The sequence below is a fragment of the Lagenorhynchus albirostris genome, chromosome 6 (assembly GCF_949774975.1).
Source record: "Lagenorhynchus albirostris chromosome 6, mLagAlb1.1, whole genome shotgun sequence".
NCBI lineage: Eukaryota > Metazoa > Chordata > Mammalia > Artiodactyla > Delphinidae > Lagenorhynchus > Lagenorhynchus albirostris.
This window is the reverse complement of record NC_083100.1, coordinates 29,503,585-29,524,513: the sequence shown is the minus strand read 5'-3', so window position 1 is coordinate 29,524,513 and position 20,929 is coordinate 29,503,585. Positions and strand designations below refer to the sequence as shown.

Sequence of the window (20,929 nt, the reverse complement as noted above, 5' to 3'; positions counted from 1 at the left end):
CAATACCTGAATCTATTATACCAGGTTATCCCAGTAGCCATCATTCAGTGGAGACCTCTCTTGACAGATTTGTAGTAAGTTGAATTTATTCTTGGTTTGGTATGAACTGAAATGGGGCACAGCCTTTTATGATTTTATGTTTCCATATGAGAACATCAAGTTCTGAGAGATGCCACATAGTAAGAGAGGATTTCTGCTTCTTGGGCCCAGTTGCAAGGAAGAAGTGATAAGGAGCATAAGCTGTCTTTTGATGCTGTGAGGCTCTGCTTAGGGGACTGAGATGAAATGTGGTGATGACTAAGAAATAATAACTAGCTTTGTGCCCTCTCTCAAATGTTTCCCACACACTTTCAACTCTGAAAAACAGTATGGTCTTCCAATGGCAGTGGCACAAGTATTATCGCAGAGCCTGGCTCAAAACCTTGGAATCCAATGGGAACCTTCTAGCAGAAAGCCAAGTATGTACATTGACCTTCTTACTTTCATGTGCCATTCTGTCTGTATAATGCATGTCCGGTCAATAAAGAAATATTTTTCATTTCTAAGTCATAATACCTTAACTGTAGTGTATTCCTTCCTCTAAACAATGATAAGATGAGCAATTTAAGGTAATTCTTAATCTGTGTGGGTTGGAGAAATGTCCCTTTCAAAGTCCATAAAATCATACTTTCTCAGGGCGTGATCCGCTCTTTCTGACACTGCAGGATGTTGGGGTGGGTGGTGGTGAATACTCGCCCTCTGGATTCTAACCAGTTGAGTGTAGCCACAAGATGTCAGTGAAGCTCCACCACAAGTACAGTTGGATCAGAAAATAGCTTAGGCCTAGAGTTAAAAGGAGCTCAAACTCTAATTAAACGTACCCATCTACTTACCTCTAATTAAACTTACCCACCTAGTACCATCAGAAACATCGGAGAAGCTTCCTGTACGGGCAGTCCCGTCCTGGAACTTTTAAACATGGGGACAGATGATAGAGGGTAACTCTCCTCTACTGGGCAGGCAGGCCAAGAGAAGCAGCCACAAATCCCATCCAGCAGGAAAACACAGCTGGTGACTGCTGGGTGTCACTCTCCTCTTTGACCAGAGGAGATGCAGATGGAAAGACAGGGCTGAGATTCTAGTGGCGAAGTGTTGAAGGCCCACAATAATTTTAGGGGGCCCTTGAACGTTTTTAACTTCCTTTAAAATCGGTATAAAATCCAACTTGGATTAGATTCCTCTTTATATCAATACACTAGCAAAATATGATTTCTAACACACTTTTGTGGCAGAAGGCAAAAGTGCCTAGGGCACACACAACGAGATCCTGTGGAAAGAAAAACCTGAGGTATTCACTCCTAATCTGTTACCTAGGAATTAAGTGGAAATCTACTCCCCTCAGTGAAAATATCAGATGCTAGGAATAAAGGTCCCCCTCTCTACCACAGCCTCCCTAAAGAAGAAGAGGACAAAAATCTACCTTAACATTATCCTATATTTTGTACTTTTTGACTACTATCAAATAATTGTCATTAATACATAGTGTTATGGAAACTTGAAGCAAAATATATATCCAGGGTGTCTTGATTCCCTTTAAGGGCATATTAAGTCATCACTTTATGGGTACATTAAGTCTGGTGGCATTGAGCAATTCTCCACAAACTTTCATCTATTAATTTCTTGCTCAGAGTATTTGCTTTCCCAGGGAAACACATAGTACACATTAAAGGAAGTGATTCAGGTTTCACTGGCTGGCATCAATACCTGAAAACCAGGAAGGAGTAGAACCAGGTTTATGTCCTTGTTTGAAAAGCCTGGAGCCAGGAAGAGGCCAGTGCTGGGGGCAGCTGAGAGATATTTGCTGAGTCAGGTGATGGAGTAGGGTGAGCAATAAGCTTCATTAGTAATGCCGGGCATAATTCCTTCCTAAAATTCTTTATTCCTTTGTGAATTGTTTGTTTAGGTAGATTCGTTCTGTACTTTGAATTGTTAAAGATCCATTTGGAAGTCTTTCTTTAAAAATATCTTTGTCTATCATAGGAAAGAGAATAGGAAAAAATAAATGAAAAGGACAGCCCGTCACAATACCCATATGTCCATCTGTGGTATCTATGTTAAGTTTATGGTTGTTATTTAATTTAGATGATTTTACATTTCTATTTTAGATTTCTCTCTTTTGCTGAACCTTTTCGCTTAGTGTTCTTCAAGTCTCTGGCTGATTCTTGCTTTGACTCCAGCAAATTGAATTCTCTCCTCTAACGTCTGGTGTGGTCTATTAGCAGGACTTCAGTGAGGGCTCATTGCATTTGTGCAGTAGAGCTTTGTAGTTCCCAGAGAGCACACAGATTACCATCTCATGTGAGCCCCAGAACCACTCTGGGAGACAGAGAGATGCATTCACATTTTAGAGGTGGAGACACTGAGACCCAAGAAATGCTAAGTCACTTGCCTATGAAACTCTCTCATCACACAGAACTGGGACTAAAACTCAGGCTTTACAGTCTCTAGACCAGGTACTTTTCATTAAACACTGGCACTAGGAACTTAATTGAATTCTCTGAGTTACAAAAATGGAGAGGCGCAATTTTATTTCTTGCAGCTGTTGTCTTAGGAAGCAAGCTATAGTGTTGGAAAGGGAAAAGAAATATTGATTTAAAGGAAATAGGTTTTGTTTGGTGAGACTTCACATTCTGTACCTGTCTGACATGGAATTGGTAATAAGGAACTATTTCAAGAGCTGTGATGCAAATTAAAGATGTGACTTTTGTTGTTTCCCTCTTCTTTTGTTGCTTTTTATTGTTTCATTGGACTAGAATGTGACTGCACAGAATCCTGGGGCGGCTGCATCATGGAGGAGACGGGGTAAATTTTCATTGTAAACGCATTTGTTATATACCTTTTACTGAAATTGTTACCTATAATTAGATACACAGTCTCTCAGGTACTGGTCTTTTAGGCTAAGCCTTAGAATAAATTCAATAATTCATTGTCTGATACTTTAAAAAATGAAATGGCTAGTTTACTTTATACTTTAATTTTTTATTCAAAGTTGGTAATAAAAGTAAAATAAAGTAACCACTTCTACATCTATTAACCCTTAAAGGAAGCACATGATTAAATGCTTCTAAGTTTAGTGGATGCATTAATTTTTTAGTACAGTTAGGATAAAAGCTGGTTGTCTAAACTGTCAGTGAAAACCAATTTAGTCAACAATTTATATTTTAAGGAACTCGTAAGTAGACATGTTTACTGTAATAAAATGGTACTGCATTCCTTATATAATCAATAAAGCTTTTTTAAACAAATTAAGACAGATTTATCGTGTCTAGGTGGTCTTCTACTGCTAGACATTTGAATAGTTGCTCACCTAACTCCTGTCTCCTATTGTAGATCATTTGGAAACTAGAGGGTTGCTGTTGCATCTGTGAACCAAGGCCTAGAAACATTGCCCTCTTTCCCAGGGACCCCTGCCTCATGGGAGCCACTGCCGCAAGGCCTCCTAAGCTAGAGCCCACTCCTAATAGATAGAAGAGGTTTCCTCATTCATGTGTCTCTCCCACTTCCTTTGCCCATGCCAGACATCTGCTCAACACATCACCATTTCTGGTCCTGCCCCCTCCCTGTGATCCCCAGTTGCCAGAAGCCCTGACCTACTTTTACAGAGTCCCTTCCTTATTTGTGCACCAGGAGTCCAGGGAACAAGAGGTGTGTGAGCATGAAGGCTTGAGGAGAGAGTCAGCCTTTATGCTTGCTACTTTAGAACACATGTTTCTAGAAAAGTAATTTAAACTTGAAACCGTTAGCTTTCATGCTCCCCCTCCCCTGAGGCTTCCTACAGACGGTAACACCATTCATAATACAGGTTTTATCGGGAGAGGCCTTCTGTCTTCTAAACTTCCAGTTTCTAAATAGATTTTTAGACTGACTACCCATAGGATATAATAAAATTATTTAAGCTTAATTTGTATTTTCTCAAGTATATGTTTCTACATAGTTCTTGTAAGAGATCGCTGTCAACAATGGTAGATTTTACCTGCTTCCATACACTACCCTCATACATAAGGAAATATAAATCTATTGGATCACATCCTAGAATAAGTGACCTAGTACTCTCAAATCAAGTACTATGACAAATATGTCCAAGGAATCAATGTGTATGACTCAGTTTAACCTTGACCATACATATAATATTCCCCTAGGTACTGACACAGTGATAGTAATTTGATTAACTCACAAAGAGGTTCACTATATTCCTGCAAAATCATGAATATTACCAAATAGTATTTGAATTTGAGAATAAGGAGCTATTACCTAATTCTAATTCAGAAGGCGCTTACCCTAATTCTGTTTTGACTGTGTGTATATACACATAAAAACATATATAGTCTAACACATCTCTTTAGGGTTTCCTTGTTTACCTCAATTGTGTCGCTGAAGCCTGCAATACATAATCCTTAATCAGTTGACCCTCACAACTTCCTTCTCCAAAGTAAAATCTAGTAGGTTCCCAAGTTCCTTTTATTCAGGACAGAGGCAAAAAACCCCCCAAAAAACCCTGCTTATCTTTACTGAGACAGAGCGAATAAAAGTGACTACATTTTTTTTAAACATCTTTATTGGAGTATAATTGCTTTACAATGTTGTGTTAGTTTCTGCTGTATAACAAAGTGAATCAGCTGTATGTATACCTATGTCCCCATATCTCCTCCCTCTTGCATCTCCCTCCCACCCTCCCTATCCCACCCCTCTAGGTGGTCACAAAGCACTGAGCTGATCTCCCTGTGCTATGCGGCTGCTTCCCACTAGCTACCTGTTTTACATTTGGTAGTGTATATATGTCAGTGCTAGTAACCACATTTTAATATACAGCCTAGATGAAGTTTGGGGATGACTTTTCAAAAACTCTTTCAAGCCTGAGCACAAAGGGGCTTGACTGCTAAGGAGATTGTAACCTAGCCCCCCAAATCTGTGATTTTCTTTGAATTTCTATTTTTACAGACTCTACCACACATACTTACTTAGTAGTTGGAACATAAGTGCCTTGTCAAAGTTTGTGTAGCATCGTCTGGATCCAGAGTGATGATTTTATTCTAATTCAAGGGTTTTAATTTTCTTCTCTGATGACTGCTTTCGGTAAATTTTTTACATAATTGATTCTTTATTTCCTCAGGGTATCCCATTCCAGAAAGTTCTCAAAGTGCAGCATATTGGAGTATAGAGACTTTTTACACAGAGGGGGTGGAGCCTGTCTTTTCAACAGGCCAACAAAGGTTAGTAATTTAGAAAGTGTAATTATTTCTCCAATCTTTTTACAATGGAATTATGCCAAATATCAGATACTTGGCTTGGAAAGCAGGTTTCTTTCCAATCAGATTAATATTTAGTTATAAAAGGCTTTATCACGTTAAAGATTAAGTCTCGTTTAAATGAATTACAAGACCGTAGTTTCACTGTTCTGAAACTCTGGTGTTTCAGTGCCAGCTATACCTCCTCTTGGCCCTCCCCTCCAAAAAACAAACAGACAGTCCTTCAATTAAAATATCTTTGAAATGTTCTTGTTGGTGTCTTCATTTGCTGCTAAGAGATAGTGGGTTAGATTAAGATACATTACTTTAGCCCATTTCTCTGACAAAAATTCTATTTCCCCTTGACATTTTCTCTAGGGGTATAACTAATTTCTAGGCTTTTCTTACTTTGTTTTTTTTTTTGGCAGGGGGCGGTATGTGTGGTCCATTCTCCCAGATAGAAAGCATTACTAATATCAGCCAGCCAAAAAATGACCCAAAGTATTTATGGACCCCATAAATACAGGCATATATATATATACATATATGTATATATATATGCATATACGTATATATATATGAAGAGATATATATATCTTTACTTGGGAAGGTCCACATTGTCAATTGGCATTTCATTAAAATTTATATACACAATGTCATATTCTCTTATCAACAATTCCTTAATTCAAAAATTCTGAAAATTGGAAGTATATTTTATGAGTTTGCAGAAAACATAGTGGACGGTACAACTTATCCTGAACTGAAAATCTTTATTTATCCCTCATAGTGTAAGTATTCTTAAGTCTTACTGCACAAATGTTACTGCACAAATGTTAATGTGTTTGATTATAGGGTGTACACCAGACCCCTCAGGGCTGTTATACAGAACAGGGTAAATGCATCATACTTTTCTAAAATCCAGCAAAGCCAGAATTCTTAAACTCACAGGCTATAGAGCTTTTGGATATGGGACTGTCAACCAATAACATGTTTAGAAACGAAGTTGCTTAACAGGCAAACGGACAGGATTGATGAGAATTAGAAGATGGCATAGACATTCTAACATTGCACATTTCATATTTCTTTTTAAGATACTACATCATAAGTCAAATATAATCCATTGCTGTACAAAATGTTTAATGACTCTGCAAATTGAGAGAGCAGTGAAATCATGTTAGCCTTTTTTAAAAAAATCAGTGTCTGATGTCGATAACTGTCAGAATAATTTATTCCTATCCCCATAATTAAGTGATACCGCTAAGTTAGGGATGATACTTTGATGCCTGACAGCTGTATAAAATCTCAGTAAGGCTGCAGAAAAAGAAACAGGAATTTTAAAGTGATCTTGCATCATTAAACTCAGCTCCCTGCTTTTCATGGCATCGATCTCAATGCAACAGAAATCTGAAAGCTTCAGAGTGTTTAAAATGGGTGCAGTGAGTAATAATGAATTAATGTGAGCTGTTGACATTTCTGAATTGCAAGGTACATGGCTAATTTTACCTGCCTTGCAGCTCACCAGCTAATTATAAGCATCATGCCTGAGGAAACAACACTGAGTTGTTTGAAAATACTAAGATCTCTAGTGTGTGTATAAGGATCCATCATTAGATTTCTGAAATTGCCTGTGAGTAGAAAGCAAATTATTCGGATAATGTGGAAACTAAATAAAAATACACATACATCTTCAATTTTAAAAATTAGTAAATATGGAATTCTTTCTTTCTTTTTTTTTTTTTTTGTGGTACGCGGGCCTCTCACTGTTGTGGCCTCTCCCGTTGCGGAGCACAGGCGCGCAGGCTTAGCGGCCATGGCTCATAGGCCCAGCCGCTCCGCGGCATGTGGGATCTTCCCAGACCGGGGCACGAACCCGTGTCCCCTGCATCGGCAGGCGGACTCTCAACCACTGCGCCACCAGGGAAGCCCTGAAATTCTTTCTTTTTAAACAACATATATAGAAAAATTTTTTAAAAGCTGCTATGGATTACAGTGGAATAATTTATATGTATGTGTGAAAGAACTGACTTTCTTCCAAGTGTTGTAGTCAGTGGATGTATGTTTGCAGGTTTTATGTGTTATTTTCACATTATCTAAGTGCATCTTTTCTGTGCTCTGGGAACCTTCTCAACTGCCATGTTTGCCATATGGTTTGTGATAGTGACCTGTCTCAGGATGGAAGAAGAGTCCTAAGAATGAAATCGAACAGTGGGTTACATGGGAGTCCTGATAGAAAGCACTACTCATGTTCCAGTCTGCCTTTCCCTTTTCCATTTTCTCCTCCCTCTTGATCAAAATATCACAGAGATGAGGACTGTTGATTTTAGTCATTGGCTTTTCCCATGGGGAAGTCCCACCCAAGTATTGTGGAAAACTTCCTTGCTCCTTATAACAATTTTCCTTTCCTGGAAGTGGAAGGAGGATCAGATCTTTCTTTGGTGGACTCAGTGGAGGGCAGCTGTTCCTTGGGTGTGTGCTGCTGTCTCTCATATATATGGCTCTGAGCATTTGGGTTGGGATGTCCTGTTCTAATCTTCACCTGAGTATAGTAGATATACACAGAAAAATCTTGCCCCAGGTGATGGGAAATAGGAATGTTTCTTATAAATAATCAGCTGCCTCAACAACTGGTCTGTAATACAGTTTATCTGGCAAGCAAGTTCATAGCACCAGTAGGGTGGATTATTCTAGAAATTTGACTCTACCATTGCTCCAGGAATGATTGAGAAATTTCTATACATCTGTGCATAGGTCTGCACATTTACTTAATATGATTCAGCCAGTGCAGATTTCTTTTCACTGAGAATGATGGGCATGGATTTCCAGCAACAGTTTTTTCCCCTAAGTTTATTTGCATTTACTTGATGGCATATATCAGATTTAGCTGTGAATGAAGCATTTTTATCTTCTTGACAGTTTTTATATCTTCTCAGCTGCCTGGTTATAAGTCAGCAAATTAGGTATCTGTGAGTCTTATTAGCGTGCATTTTTAGCTCCATTAGCAAATACGAAAGTGATCTATTCCTCCTGACAGCTTATTTCTCTGAAAAGTAGCTCTAATGGTAAAGGTCATCTCTGGAACCCACTACCGGAGAATCCTCCAAGAGATAATACCCCATTTAAAATATGTTTTTTAGAAGTGTTATTAATAAATTAACAGTGATTCTCACACAGACACATTTGTAAGATGCCATAACAACAGATCACAGAAGAATACCACATGATGGCTGATTACAAGGCCATGTGTGTAGCCTGATTGGAGTGTTGATTTTCTGTGATGAATTAAAATGGTTTCCCTTTATCTTTCTAATCTCTTTCAGCTATTTGAGCCCACAGAATGTGGAAATGGATATGTGGAAGCTGGGGAGGAGTGTGATTGTGGAATCCATGTGGTAGGTATAAGAGATCTTTTCTACCTTCAGCACATCTACCCAGAGTGCAGAAGAATAGCGTTAGTGGGAAGTCTGCCCCATCATTCATTGTGGTCTTACTGCCTTTATTTCTGAGCTCTCTCATCAATGCTTAATCCTAGCTCAGACACGTTAGAATTAATCATTGGCTCTGTCTGAAGAAACCTAATGGATTCTTCTAAATCAAATTCGTATCTCTTAAAAATTCATAGCTCATGTTCATCTCAGACAAGTTTTACTAACTCATGAAAATTCTTTCTGTGTTGTATATTAGTTTTGTCTTTGTAAAACTAGATTGAGTATTAAGAATACAACAGAGCTAACCTAGGGTTGGGTGCCTGCTAAAAAATAAGCTTACTTTTTGGTAGAGAAGCCCCTTCTTAGAAGATCGTACTTTGCTGAGAAGTATAGCCGGAAGGAATCTATCATTGCTTAAAGTGGTTCATTCTTTCCTAAAAGATTTGCTTACTATTATATACATCTCCTCACACGGATTACGCATAAGTTACATGTGGAGAGCATGTTGAATGACCAGTGGGTAGGTTTCCTCACTTACTCACGTGAAGTGTTTTCTCTAGGAATGCTATGGACTGTGCTGTAAGAAATGCTCTCTCTCCAATGGGGCCCACTGCAGCGACGGGCCCTGCTGTAATAATACCTCATGTCTTGTGAGTTCTCTGACGGTTGCATCTTTCTTACCGTTGACATATTAGCCAAATATCTCAATGTGTACATTGAGTATTTGTACAACTTGTCACAGTCTTGTTGATCGACACTGTGCATATTAGCCTGGCGATTTTGTAGAATCAATAAATCTATCCAGATTCTGTGGGTTACAACGATTATCTTTACTATGATTCACTACCAACCATTCTATTCTCTGGTACCTCCCTAAGAAAATAGATCTATAATCCTTCCAAAATAAACATTGAGAATTGCTCTACTATCATGAGTGAAAACCAAATTAAATAGTTGAATAGAAGAGGGACAATTCTTGTGGTCTTTTTCTAATAAGCCCTACTTATAACCTTTTTCTTTAAAACTCATCCTAATTTATTTTAGACCCTGAGCGGAAAACCTAGTGCTCATGTTTTTACATTTGATATTTAAAATCGCTTATAAAGGCAAGAAAGCTAGATAAGGAGGTAATGTATGTATGTATGTATGTATGTTTATATGTGTATATGCACAACTTGTGTATGTGTGGACACACAGTTACTTCCATCTTTAGAGACCTCTGGTTAATTTTTTAAAAAAACATTTTTAAAATTTTCCTTTTTCTCATCTATAAAATCTCTAATATCCTTTAAAACCATAAAAGTATATGATTTAATTTTATCCAACACCAAAGGGATATTATGCATGTGGTAATCTAGGCGATTCTAGCTTAGTTTGTACTTGCTTATGTCCCCAACCAGATTATAAATTGCTTGAAGATGATGGACTCTTTCCTTCATCTTTTACCCACCCACCACCCAGAGAAACAAAATGCCTTGTATTCAGTAGGCATTCACTGGCATCCCTGAAGGAAATTCATATGAATGAATTGAAATCTGCCTGTGTATATTTAGCTAAAGCAAGACTAATATCCAAGCTAGTTGGTAAATCAGTGCAGGTTGGGTGTGCATATCAGTCTTCAGAGAGATCCTAAATGTTTATATTTTAGTGTTCTGTTCTTTTGTCTTAAGCCACACCAGTGTTTCTTCTTTGCATAATTGTCATCGCAATGTTTCCCAAAAATAATACTCTGAGATAGTGGGTTTTGAAATCTGAACATGTAATGCCTTGGTTAATGATTCATATTTACTACACAGAGTGGTGTTTGGGTATTATCTTTATCCTGGAACTATCTTGCTGATTCATAAAAAGAGTTTGGCGGTGGTTATGAAAGGATGTCATGATTGTTGGTGAATATAAGAATGTTAACTCTTTGAAATATTAATTAATACTGGTTCCTAACATTGAGTTTTGATTTGCAGTTTCAGCCGCGAGGGTATGAATGTCGGGATGCTGTGAATGGGTGTGATATTACCGAATACTGCACTGGAGACTCTGGCCAGGTATGGCAAACTGAGTTTTAGGTAATGCATCTTACTTGCAAATACATATTGTAAAGCTTTCAGTTTGGATTACGTGTGTGAATATGATTTGGTTCTTTTGTTTTTGTTTTGTTTTGCTCTGTTTTCTAGTAATTTCTAGCTCCTCCCATGCCTTTATTTTAGGAACATTTATTGTGGTTTTTTGGACCTAAAAAATCTCTTTTCTTCCAAATTTCCCCTTCGTAATTAGTTCCCTTTATATTGCTCATATCCAACGAATTGATTTTTCTTTCCTGGTCCCCACATCTAAAACAGTACCCTCACACTGATAAAGCTATTTTCAAGCATTCTTAAGCCACAAAACCCTTTCTATTTTTTCTTACATCTTTATTGGAGTATACTTGCTTTACAATACTTTACACACAATAGTGTGATAGTTTCTGCTGTATAACAAAGTGAATCAGCTGTACGTGTACATATATCCCCATATCCCCTCCCTCTTGCGTCCCCCTCCCACCCTCCCTATCCCACCCCTCTAGGTGGTCACAAAGCACCGAGCGGATCTCCCTGTGCTATGCGGCTGCTTCCCACTAGCTATCTGTTTTACATTTGGTAGTGTATATATGTCCATGCCACTCTCTCACTTCGTCCCAGCTTACCAACAAAATTTTGGATGGAAACCCAATGTAGAAATCTGGGAAGAGTAGCACTGCTGTGGTTGAAATGGGATTGGGAGCAGAAGTCTCCCTTCCTGAGCTCTGTCACCGTCTCGCTCCACTTATGAAGCCCTGGCTTCATGGCCCACACACTTTGGCATGATCTTCTTCACATTAAAATTATCACATTATCATTAAGGTTGCCTTCCGGCATTCCTTCTTTAATTTTTACATTTTTAAACATTTATATTGTGTTGTTTTATGTCTTTATTTGTCATTCAAATGATCATTTGTGGAGCCCCTGCTCTGTGACAAGCACTGCTCTGAATGCTGGGGTACGGGAGGAATTGAAATAGAAAAGTCCTTGCTCTTACGGGGCTTGCATTCTGCTGGATGGAGAAAGGCAAATAAATGAACAAAACCCCAGTGAGTACAGAAGCATGGCTTCTTCAAGAGATGGAATGAAAGCAGGGATAGCTGGGGAATAGTGGAAACAATTCAGAGAGGAAATCAGGAGTCAGGCAGGCAGGGGCTTGGTAAGAATTTTTGACTTCATTCTACCTTCATTTCTTTCTAACGTTATTTCAAGAGCATTTTCTCATGCTGTGACACAGTTTTTATAGATATCCTCTTTACAGTTGCGTGAAAGTCTGCCATGTGGATTTACCAGTCACTTCTACATCCGGTGGTGGTAGATATTTAGATTGTTGGCAGTATTTCATTATTATGATTAATATGGTCATGAATCTCTATGCATTTTTAAGAGTGTTTCTTGTTTGGAGTTAGCACCTTAGGACAAGTTCTCAGGAGTGGAGTTACCTATTGCCAGGTAGGGCTTCTGGTAGAGTACAGTTAGAAGCCAGAATGTCATCTTTGCTATTGCAAATAGCCAAGTTGAAAGCCATAGCTTAGTGTGAGGGCTAAATGGGCCTCTTTATAGATCCCAGACTCAGGCTATAGCAACACGTTATTGACAAAATTGGGCCTGGAATGACCTGTCTGTGCAGAGCCAGCCCTTGCTTTGTATGCCACAGAGGAGCAATAGAGAGAGGATGATTTATGTGAGTAGGCAGGAGAGGGATGGCAGGACCAGGCCAGAATGCCAAGTTACTCTTCTCAAGTTTATCAAATCAGCCAGCCAACCAACCCAACCGTTCACTCTACCTGCCTGGAGAATCGAGTACAGGAGCAGAGAGTAACTGGAGTTACACTGAGTTCCCCTCCCTGGAAGGAAAGGTGAGGAGAGGAAAACAAAGGTTCCTAATTAACCTTTTTGAAAGGTTTTGATATGTATCATCTGAGACTCGATGCAAGTGGATATGGTACAAAGGAATGGTACAGTGAACTCTATTCAGGCTGTTATTCTTCTGTGATTTTTATGCGTATCTGTTCTTATATATAAATATGTAAATAGGTTTCTCTGCAATTTTTAAATAATATAGTGGCAGAATGTAAGAATTGTGGATTCAGTGTTTTATGACAAGTGTACTGACATTCTTGATATACTGTTTCACTGAGTTACATTTTTAGTTTTGTAGAATAATGCTATTTTTATACCCATCATATATGGTTTTGGTTCTGTGTGTTCAGTTCTTTTAAAAGTACAGTTTTTTCATTTCAACCTTTAACTCTTGAATTGCCATAGACTTTACAATAAAGATATTTTTTTAAAGATGTGGGGAATGTGTTTTGTTAGTACTATGAAATACGCCATCAAAATGGGAGTATAGCACAATTTAAAATAAGTACATTTAAAGGCTATTGCGCTGTGAAAGCCGGCCTCAACTGGACCTTCCTGTACAGCATAAAACTGGGGGCTCAAATGGCATTTAGAGACCGATTCCAGAGCTCTGCTCAGAGGCAGAATAAAGTACACAGATTTATGGTCCCTCTGCTTTAAATATCTCCAGACAAGGAGAGACATCCATAATTTCCTTTGTTAAACATTTCAGTGATAAGCAAGTGGCTTTTATTAGGCTAAACGAAAAATAGATTGATTAGAAATCTTCTTCCATGTAGCTGTGACAGTTTATAACAAGAGCTTTTTTTTTCTAATTAGTGACTCCTACTAGTTTTTTCCTCTTGAAACATCGCAAAAGTCAAATATGAAAATTGTTTAGCCCCTGATGTACCTATTCTAGTAGCAACATTTCTTTTGCATTTTTGTCCAGCGTGGTTGTGTTCATCTTGGAGTAAGTGAATAATTGATGTTAGTTGATTAATAAGAAAATGATGGTGTTTTGAGTGGATTTGGATGAAAGAGGCCCAGGGATCTCTGTTTCTGGGCAGTTGGTCCAGTAAACCAACTTCTCATGCTGATAATTACATCTTTTGAAGAGTTACCATTAGGTTGAATGAAAGCTTGTATGAGAGTCAGTTGTTCTTTAGAAAGATGTAGAACCAAAGCATTTAATCTCAATGTGTTCCTTAATAAGTTACTGCTTCTTCGCACTTCTAAATTAGTTCTGTTACCTTTCTGTAGTGGCCATGATAAACACCTTGGTGTTGCAGAATAGAATAACTTAATTGTGTCTGTGTGGGTCATTTATTTATTTTCTCAGTCAGCCAATAGTCATTGAGCACCACCTCAATAATAATTGAGCCAGTTTTGTTCTAGGTGCTGGGGAGGCAGCAGGGACAGAAAATCCCTGCCTGCATGGTGCTCGCATTAGGATGCAGACAAAAGACAAGCAAATACGTAAAATACACGGATCCTCAGTTGGTGATACATGTTATGGAGAAGAAAAAAAATAGGGAATGGGGAACAGAGGATGCCAGCATGGGGAAGGAGGTTACGGTTTTGAAGAGCATGGTTAGAGAAGGCTTCTCTGAGATGCTGATAGTTGAGCAACGTCTTAAAAAAGGTGAGAGAGCAAGCCAGGCAGAAATCTGGGGGAAAGATTGGAGGAAGAGCAAGGACAAAGGCCGTGGGGTGGCAACATGGCTGGTACATTCACGTAGAGTCAGGTATTTATGGCAGAGAGTAGGAATGAGGTCAGAGAGATGAAGGTGAGGTTGGGGCCGACATAGGAGCAGATCATGATGAACTTGGAAGGCCAGTGAGTAGATGGGGAAGCCATCAACAGAGGAGCAACATGAGGTGGTTTAGGTTTTTCAAAGGACACTCTGGTGGCTCTATAGCCTATAAGGAGAGTAGAGTGGAAGTAGGGGAATCAGTTGGAGGCTGTTGCATAATCAGAGAGATGAGAGATGGTGGTGAGAGATGGTGGTGGTGTGGACCCGGCATTAGCGGTGGAAATGGAGAAAAGTCAGATTGCAATTATATTTTAAAGGTAGAAGCTACCAAGATTTGTTAATGGCATAGAAGGAGAGTGTGAGAAAAAGAGAGGAACATAGGCTGACTCCATGGTTTTGGCCTTGAACAGTTGGAAGAGTGGGACTGTCATTTACTGAGAAGGTGAAAACTAAGGGAGGACCTCAGTGGGCATTGCTATGTTTCTTATTCACTTGCCACACCCATGTATTTTTTTTTTTCCTTTTGGTATTTGTTTTGAATGCTGTAGCAGAGCCTTGACTTAATTTTTTTAGCTCTCTTAAATGTGGTAAATGAGATGCACAGAAAGTAAAAATTTTAATTTACTCAGGGTAATGTTGGGGGAAAATGAAATTTTCCTTATTTTTCCTTATAAAAAATGATTTGATAAATAGACATGGAAAAAGAAAGAACTGTCACATCATGATGGCTCTAGTAACAGATCTGTAGTTCAAGAGGTCAGAAATGTAATGGAGATACAGCACTTATATTGAGTTGAAGGGCCGTGTATTTCTTCTTTCTCAGTCATGTGGCCTAGAGGTGAGCGTCATGGGTGTCACATGCAAATTTGACAGTTTCACAGGGCTGAGTGAAGTCTTGTAAATGAGTTCCTGAACGTGTCCACTCCCGCATAACAGGCTGATTTGTTCCCTTCATTATCCGTTTTAATCCCTTCTACTTTTAACTCCACGGGCAAGTGAACGTAAATTATTATTTTAGCCCATCTCATGGAAAACGGAGAAACATAAAAAGCACCCACTGTATGGACCTAATTGATTGATTCATTTTTACCAATAATTGCAGAATAAATTTGGATAACCTATTCAAAGAGTTGCTCATGTTTTCCTAATTATAGAGTCACCATGCTTGCATTTTTAAAATACTTATTATAACTTTTACTGATATGAATGGTCCGTAGCACACAATTCACAATAATAAAATCATGCTTACCTTCTTTTGCATTTTAATATATTGTACACATAATCTGAAGATACTTCACATGCTGAATGTTAACTAAAAAGGTTATATTTTTCAGTGCCCACCAAATCTTCATAAGCAAGATGGATATGCGTGCAATCAAAATCAGGTATGCTGGGCTCTAGGTTTTAAATGGGATTTTATAAAAAGATTAGATTTCAAGGTGTTTTATTTTGATAAATGTAATTTTGATAGGGAATTGCAATTCAAACAACAGTAAAGTATTGCAGTGGTCTTCTAATTCAGAGTTGCTTTATATCATATAAAATACAAATATGTTATATTTATCTCTGGGTACAAACTGTCCAGATTGAGGGTGAGGGAAAAAATGTAATGGCTGAAGAATTAGAAATCTAATTTATTGAGTTGTGACTATCTTTTAATCATTTCAGCCTGTCTCTGATGGGAAAATACGGTAATCTGTTGTAATGTGGGTCTTTTTTTTTTTCCTGAAGCTATGTTATAACCTAACCATTCACATGCAAAAAAAGCTAAAAATCATACTGGTATCACCCAAAGAAATGTCTCAATTTTTTTTCCATAAAATTAAAAAATTTAGATAGTTAGTTGGATTTAAAGAGCTGTACTGTGAGGTATGTTTTGTGTTTTAAATTTTAACTGTCATTCTTATGCTTCTCTTAAGATGTTTATGGTTTTTATTTTCACTGTGAAAGTATTAGGGTACCGAATGAAAAAGAAAACAATTTTGTCTGAAACAATGAAAAGGAGACCTTGCAGTGAGAGTTTGGGGGAAAGTGGAACTGGCTGCATGTGCCTCATAACATATGTTCTGTCCTCAGGGCCGCTGCTACAACGGGGAGTGCAAGACACGGGATAACCAGTGTCAGTACATCTGGGGAACAAGTAGGTCATGTTTCCTGCTTGCTGGTCACACACAGGTTTCTCTTAATATTCTTCACTGCCAGTCTTGCTGAAAGAGATGTACAGCTTGGGGTGATTAAAAAACAAACAAACAAACAAACAAACAAACAACTAGAAAAGGCTGAAGAGAATGGTGAATCTTAGTCACAAAACCACAGCAAACAACTGCTAATGTTGGGGACTTGTCATCTGAACCAAAAAGTGCCAATCAGTGATTGTGGCTGTGACAGAAGGGATGCTACACCCACCTGTAAAGACTGGGTTGAGTGCAGTGGTCATGCTTATTATCCAGCCACTGGCTGATTTTCTTTGTACCTTGGATTTAACATTCACCCCCTCAAGTTAGCTTTCTGTTCTTTTACTCTAGGATAGAACCAGACTTTTGTTGTTGTTTTTTTTAATTCTATAATTGATTATCTCAGTTTGAAGTGAAGAAACACAAGTACTTTGTGAGACGCAGACAGATAGAGATTCGGGTACATGGTCGTGCTTCTCAGTACATTCCCTACATGTCAGCACACATATTCTCTTCCTGACATTTGTAGTGCCTCGCCAGTGAACTTCAGTTCATGAGGGCCAGGCCGGAAGAGAGAGAAATGGCTCTGCCTTGCTGGCAGAGGCTGGGTCACCCACCAGGAAAAGAAAGCACACAAAAGGAGACTAGGACCCATGCACAAGTGATTTCAGTGTTTGGCAAATGTCATTTAACTGAAAGATTTACTTTCAGTGCTTCAGTTTTGACAAGGGAAAGATAATAGAGGCATTTTTGTCTTTTAAAAAGGTTTAAATATCAAAATCCATGTGCCAATGTAAAACCTCAATGAGCTCAGACTTTATAATGCCTACTGATATTAATAGAAAGCAGGATTAGGAATGATATTAGTTTTCTCTGTGTCACTTCACTACTTCCTGCTGATGGTTAATCCTACCTCCCACCCTCAAACCCACCAACAAGAATTGGGAATAAATTTGTCTCCCAAGTTAAAAAGAATGGTGTGTTGGAGCTGTCCTGTCTTAGCTTATAAGAGCCATTGGTTAAATTTTCAGGAATTTTAGAAGCCAGTTGACATCATAGTCTTAGTTTGAAATTAGCCATGTATTACACTGTGGAAATTTACACTATGGAAATTGGCAAGTGCTACAAATTAGGAATTTTTTTTCCTTTTTCTGAAACACCAGTTATTAAAATATTTACTGGTACACTCCCAGTTATGGATAGCAAAGAGAACTAAAATTAATTCTCTTTTCTTGCTCATCTCCAAAAGAGGCTTCGGGGTCTGACAAATTCTGTTATGAAAAGCTGAATACAGAAGGCACAGAGAAAGGCAACTGCGGGAAGGACGGAGACCGATGGATCCAGTGCAGCAAACAGTGAGTGGTCAGCTCTGGGAGTATAGTGAGTGGACTTGGAAACCCTGGTCCAGATGTAAAATGAGCACAAAATAAATGTTACCGATTTTTTAATAAATATTCAACTACTTAAAATTTTAAAGTATGGATTTTAAAAATACATTAGTATAGCTAGAGGCAAATGGCTATGAACTAAACTATTTCTGTGGTACAGACTCACACCATTTCTGTAAAATTCAGAAAAGTTCTTGCATGCTGTATTTTACTTGAAGCTTGTTTTGAAGAGATACTTTGCCAAGGTATTTTAAATTAATAGTGGGTTTTAATTCTCTACTTTTGCTAGCAGAAAAGGCCTATGAAAGTACTAGTATACATGGAATTCTACAAGCAAAAGATATAGCCTGTATATATAATTTGAGGGACCATTTAAAGTGAAGTAATATATATACTTAATTATTTCTCGAGTGTAACACCATTTGATTTAATTAAACATCTAATGTCTGTATTAGAGTTTTGTTTTCCCTTCTAAAAAGTAGCTAGTCAGTGCATATTGGAGGCATCTTTACTCAGGAAATGAGATACTTTCAGAGCACGTTGGTAGTATTTTCCCTTGATTTGGTGAGGAAAGTTAAAATTGTGATTTAATAGCTTATTAAGGTTAACTCAATGACTTGGATCTATGGGACCACTAAGTGATACACCAAAGCTCCTCCGTTTTCCTTCCATAACAGTGAGGATTCTTCTCCCATTTTGAAGCAGAGCAAGGATTTAAGGGAAGTTTTATTTCTCTAGTTAATGGTCTCTAACGTACTTTAGGAAACTTTGCCATTCTATGTAGTCTTTGATGGTAGATGAGGCCTACTTTTAAATTTAAAGTTAAACCAAAATAACAGAACAGAACTTCCCATCTGATGTCTCATGAGTGAGTTATAGATGTTCTGAGCTGTTCAGTCCTCGAGGTGCCAGGGAGGAAATGGGGACTAAAATAGTCAAAATCCATGGGGTTGGACACCTCTGGATTTGATTAGCTTCATTCATTAAATCAATGTCATAGACAAATCTGATCATTTCTCTGTGCTTCTGTGAATTCAGAAAGTTGGGAGGCATTGTATCAGATCATTGTAGAAGATAACTTTTGAATATTTGGCAGTAGAATAGCCAACCACCAATGAGTTAAAGAAAATAAATGCATGTTTTTTTAAACTTTAAAAAACTGGGAAATATAACATAGAAAAGTGATTAATATACAAATATACATTTTGTCAAATAAATGCGAAGTGAACTCTCATGTAACCCCTATGTGGATCAATAAGTAGAACATTCCAGAAATGTATTCTTCCCCCTCACAGTGCCCGTGTCTCTCTGCTGGAGGTATTGTCATCCTGACTTTTCGGGCAATTGCTTTCTTTCTTTTCTTTAGAGATTTACTGCCCAAGTTTTCAGCCCTAAACAGTATATTTTGCCTAAAGTTTCAGTAACTTTATGTAAAAGGAATCATATCTCAGGTATTATTTTGTATTTTGCTTAAGTTCATTATTTTAAGAGTTTTCCATGGTATGTGTAGCTGTTGGTTCATATTTATTGTTCATTTGTTTCATTTTCATTCATATTTAAATACCTTGATTTGTTTCTCCATTCTATGTTGATAGACATTTAGATTGTTTCCATGTTTTGGCTATTAGGAACCATGCTGCTGTGAACATTCCGATACATGTAACTTAGCACACATTTGCACATACTTTTCTAAGGCCTTTCCTGGAAGAAAAATTGCTAAGTCATAGGGGATGTATATTTTCAGTGCTCCCAGATGATGTGACGCTGTTTTCTAAAATGGTTGTACTAGTAAACCCTACCATCGAGAATTTGTATATGAGAATTTTGTTGTACTTCATTCTCACCAATACTTGGTATTATCAGACATTTTACTTTTTTTTTTTTTTTTTTTTTTTTTGCGGTATGTGGGCCTCTCACCATCATGGCCTCTCCCGTTGCGGAGCACAGGCTCCGGACGCGCAGGCCCAGCGGCCATGGCTCACAGGCCCAGCCGCTCCACGGCATGTGGGATCCTCCCGGACCGGGGCACGAACCTGTGTCCCCTGCATCGGCAGGCGGACTCTCAACCACTGCGCCACCAGGGAAGCCCCAGACATTTTACTTTTATGTATTCTGCTGGGTGTGAACTGCTTTATTATTGTGGTTTTAATTTGTATTTTCCTGATTACAAATGGAAGTTAGCACATTTTCATGCATTTCTTGGACATGGATGTCCTTTTTTGTGATGTGCCACTTTAATTCTTCGCACGTTTTTTAAGGAGTTCATTGTTTACTTCGCTGGAGGTAGGTGCCCTCATGGTGGGTGAGTCGTTTAACAATGTCGCTTAGGACCCAGATGATTTCTGCCCCTTTTCTTTGTAATGCTTAGCATGTTCAATTTGTGTCTTTACATTTGTGAATTCACGATTGCAAGGCGAATGCAAAGGCTCCACACTCAAAGGCAGGAAGCAGAGGTAGGAGCAAAAGGTCTTCTCCCTGTCAGGCTCTAACCTTTCATCCAGAGCACAGAATTCTCCCCAGCAATCCCTAGCTGCCTTTTCCTCACATCTCAACACCCAGGGGCCGCTCTTAGCTCCAGGAGGTGGGAAGGAGGGATGGCTAGGAAAGTGGGTGTAGCAAATGGGGGTGCCATGATGAACTCAGACACCAGTCATGAGCCATCTTTCAGGGCTGGGCACTTTGCTACACCGAAGAAACTGTGATCCTGTTAGCAAGGAAGGAGGGAGTCCTTACCAACCAACAGTATCTGAACAAATGCTTTTATTTAGAAGAAAAGGGAATATTTCCCATTTAAAAATATTTATAGACTGAATAGTTTCGATTTTGTCAGTTTGATTCCTCCTGTCTTGTTCTTCTTTTTTTTTTTTTTTAATACGTTCAGCGATGTGTTCTGTGGATTTTTACTCTGTACCAATCTTACTCGAGCTCCACGTATTGGTCAACTTCAGGGTGAGATCATTCCAACTTCCTTCTACCACCAAGGCCGAGTGATTGACTGCAGGTAACACATTAAATGTTGGAAAAC

At 38.5% G+C, this 20,929-nt stretch overlaps 1 protein-coding gene across 1 annotated transcript in view; it reads left to right on the top strand.

Annotated features, from left to right (window-relative positions):
- Nucleotides 1-20,929, top strand: part of ADAM23 (ADAM metallopeptidase domain 23) — a 162,443-nt gene that overhangs the window by 118,356 nt on the left and 23,158 nt on the right. The window contains exons 13-22 of the mRNA XM_060151339.1: nt 368-458; nt 2,793-2,841; nt 5,150-5,249; nt 8,582-8,653; nt 9,250-9,339; nt 10,651-10,731; nt 15,677-15,727; nt 16,419-16,482; nt 17,766-17,871; nt 20,786-20,905. Of these exons, the coding sequence (XP_060007322.1) occupies nt 368-458; nt 2,793-2,841; nt 5,150-5,249; nt 8,582-8,653; nt 9,250-9,339; nt 10,651-10,731; nt 15,677-15,727; nt 16,419-16,482; nt 17,766-17,871; nt 20,786-20,905 (824 nt within the window). The remainder of the gene's footprint in view (nt 1-367; nt 459-2,792; nt 2,842-5,149; nt 5,250-8,581; nt 8,654-9,249; nt 9,340-10,650; nt 10,732-15,676; nt 15,728-16,418; nt 16,483-17,765; nt 17,872-20,785; nt 20,906-20,929) is intronic.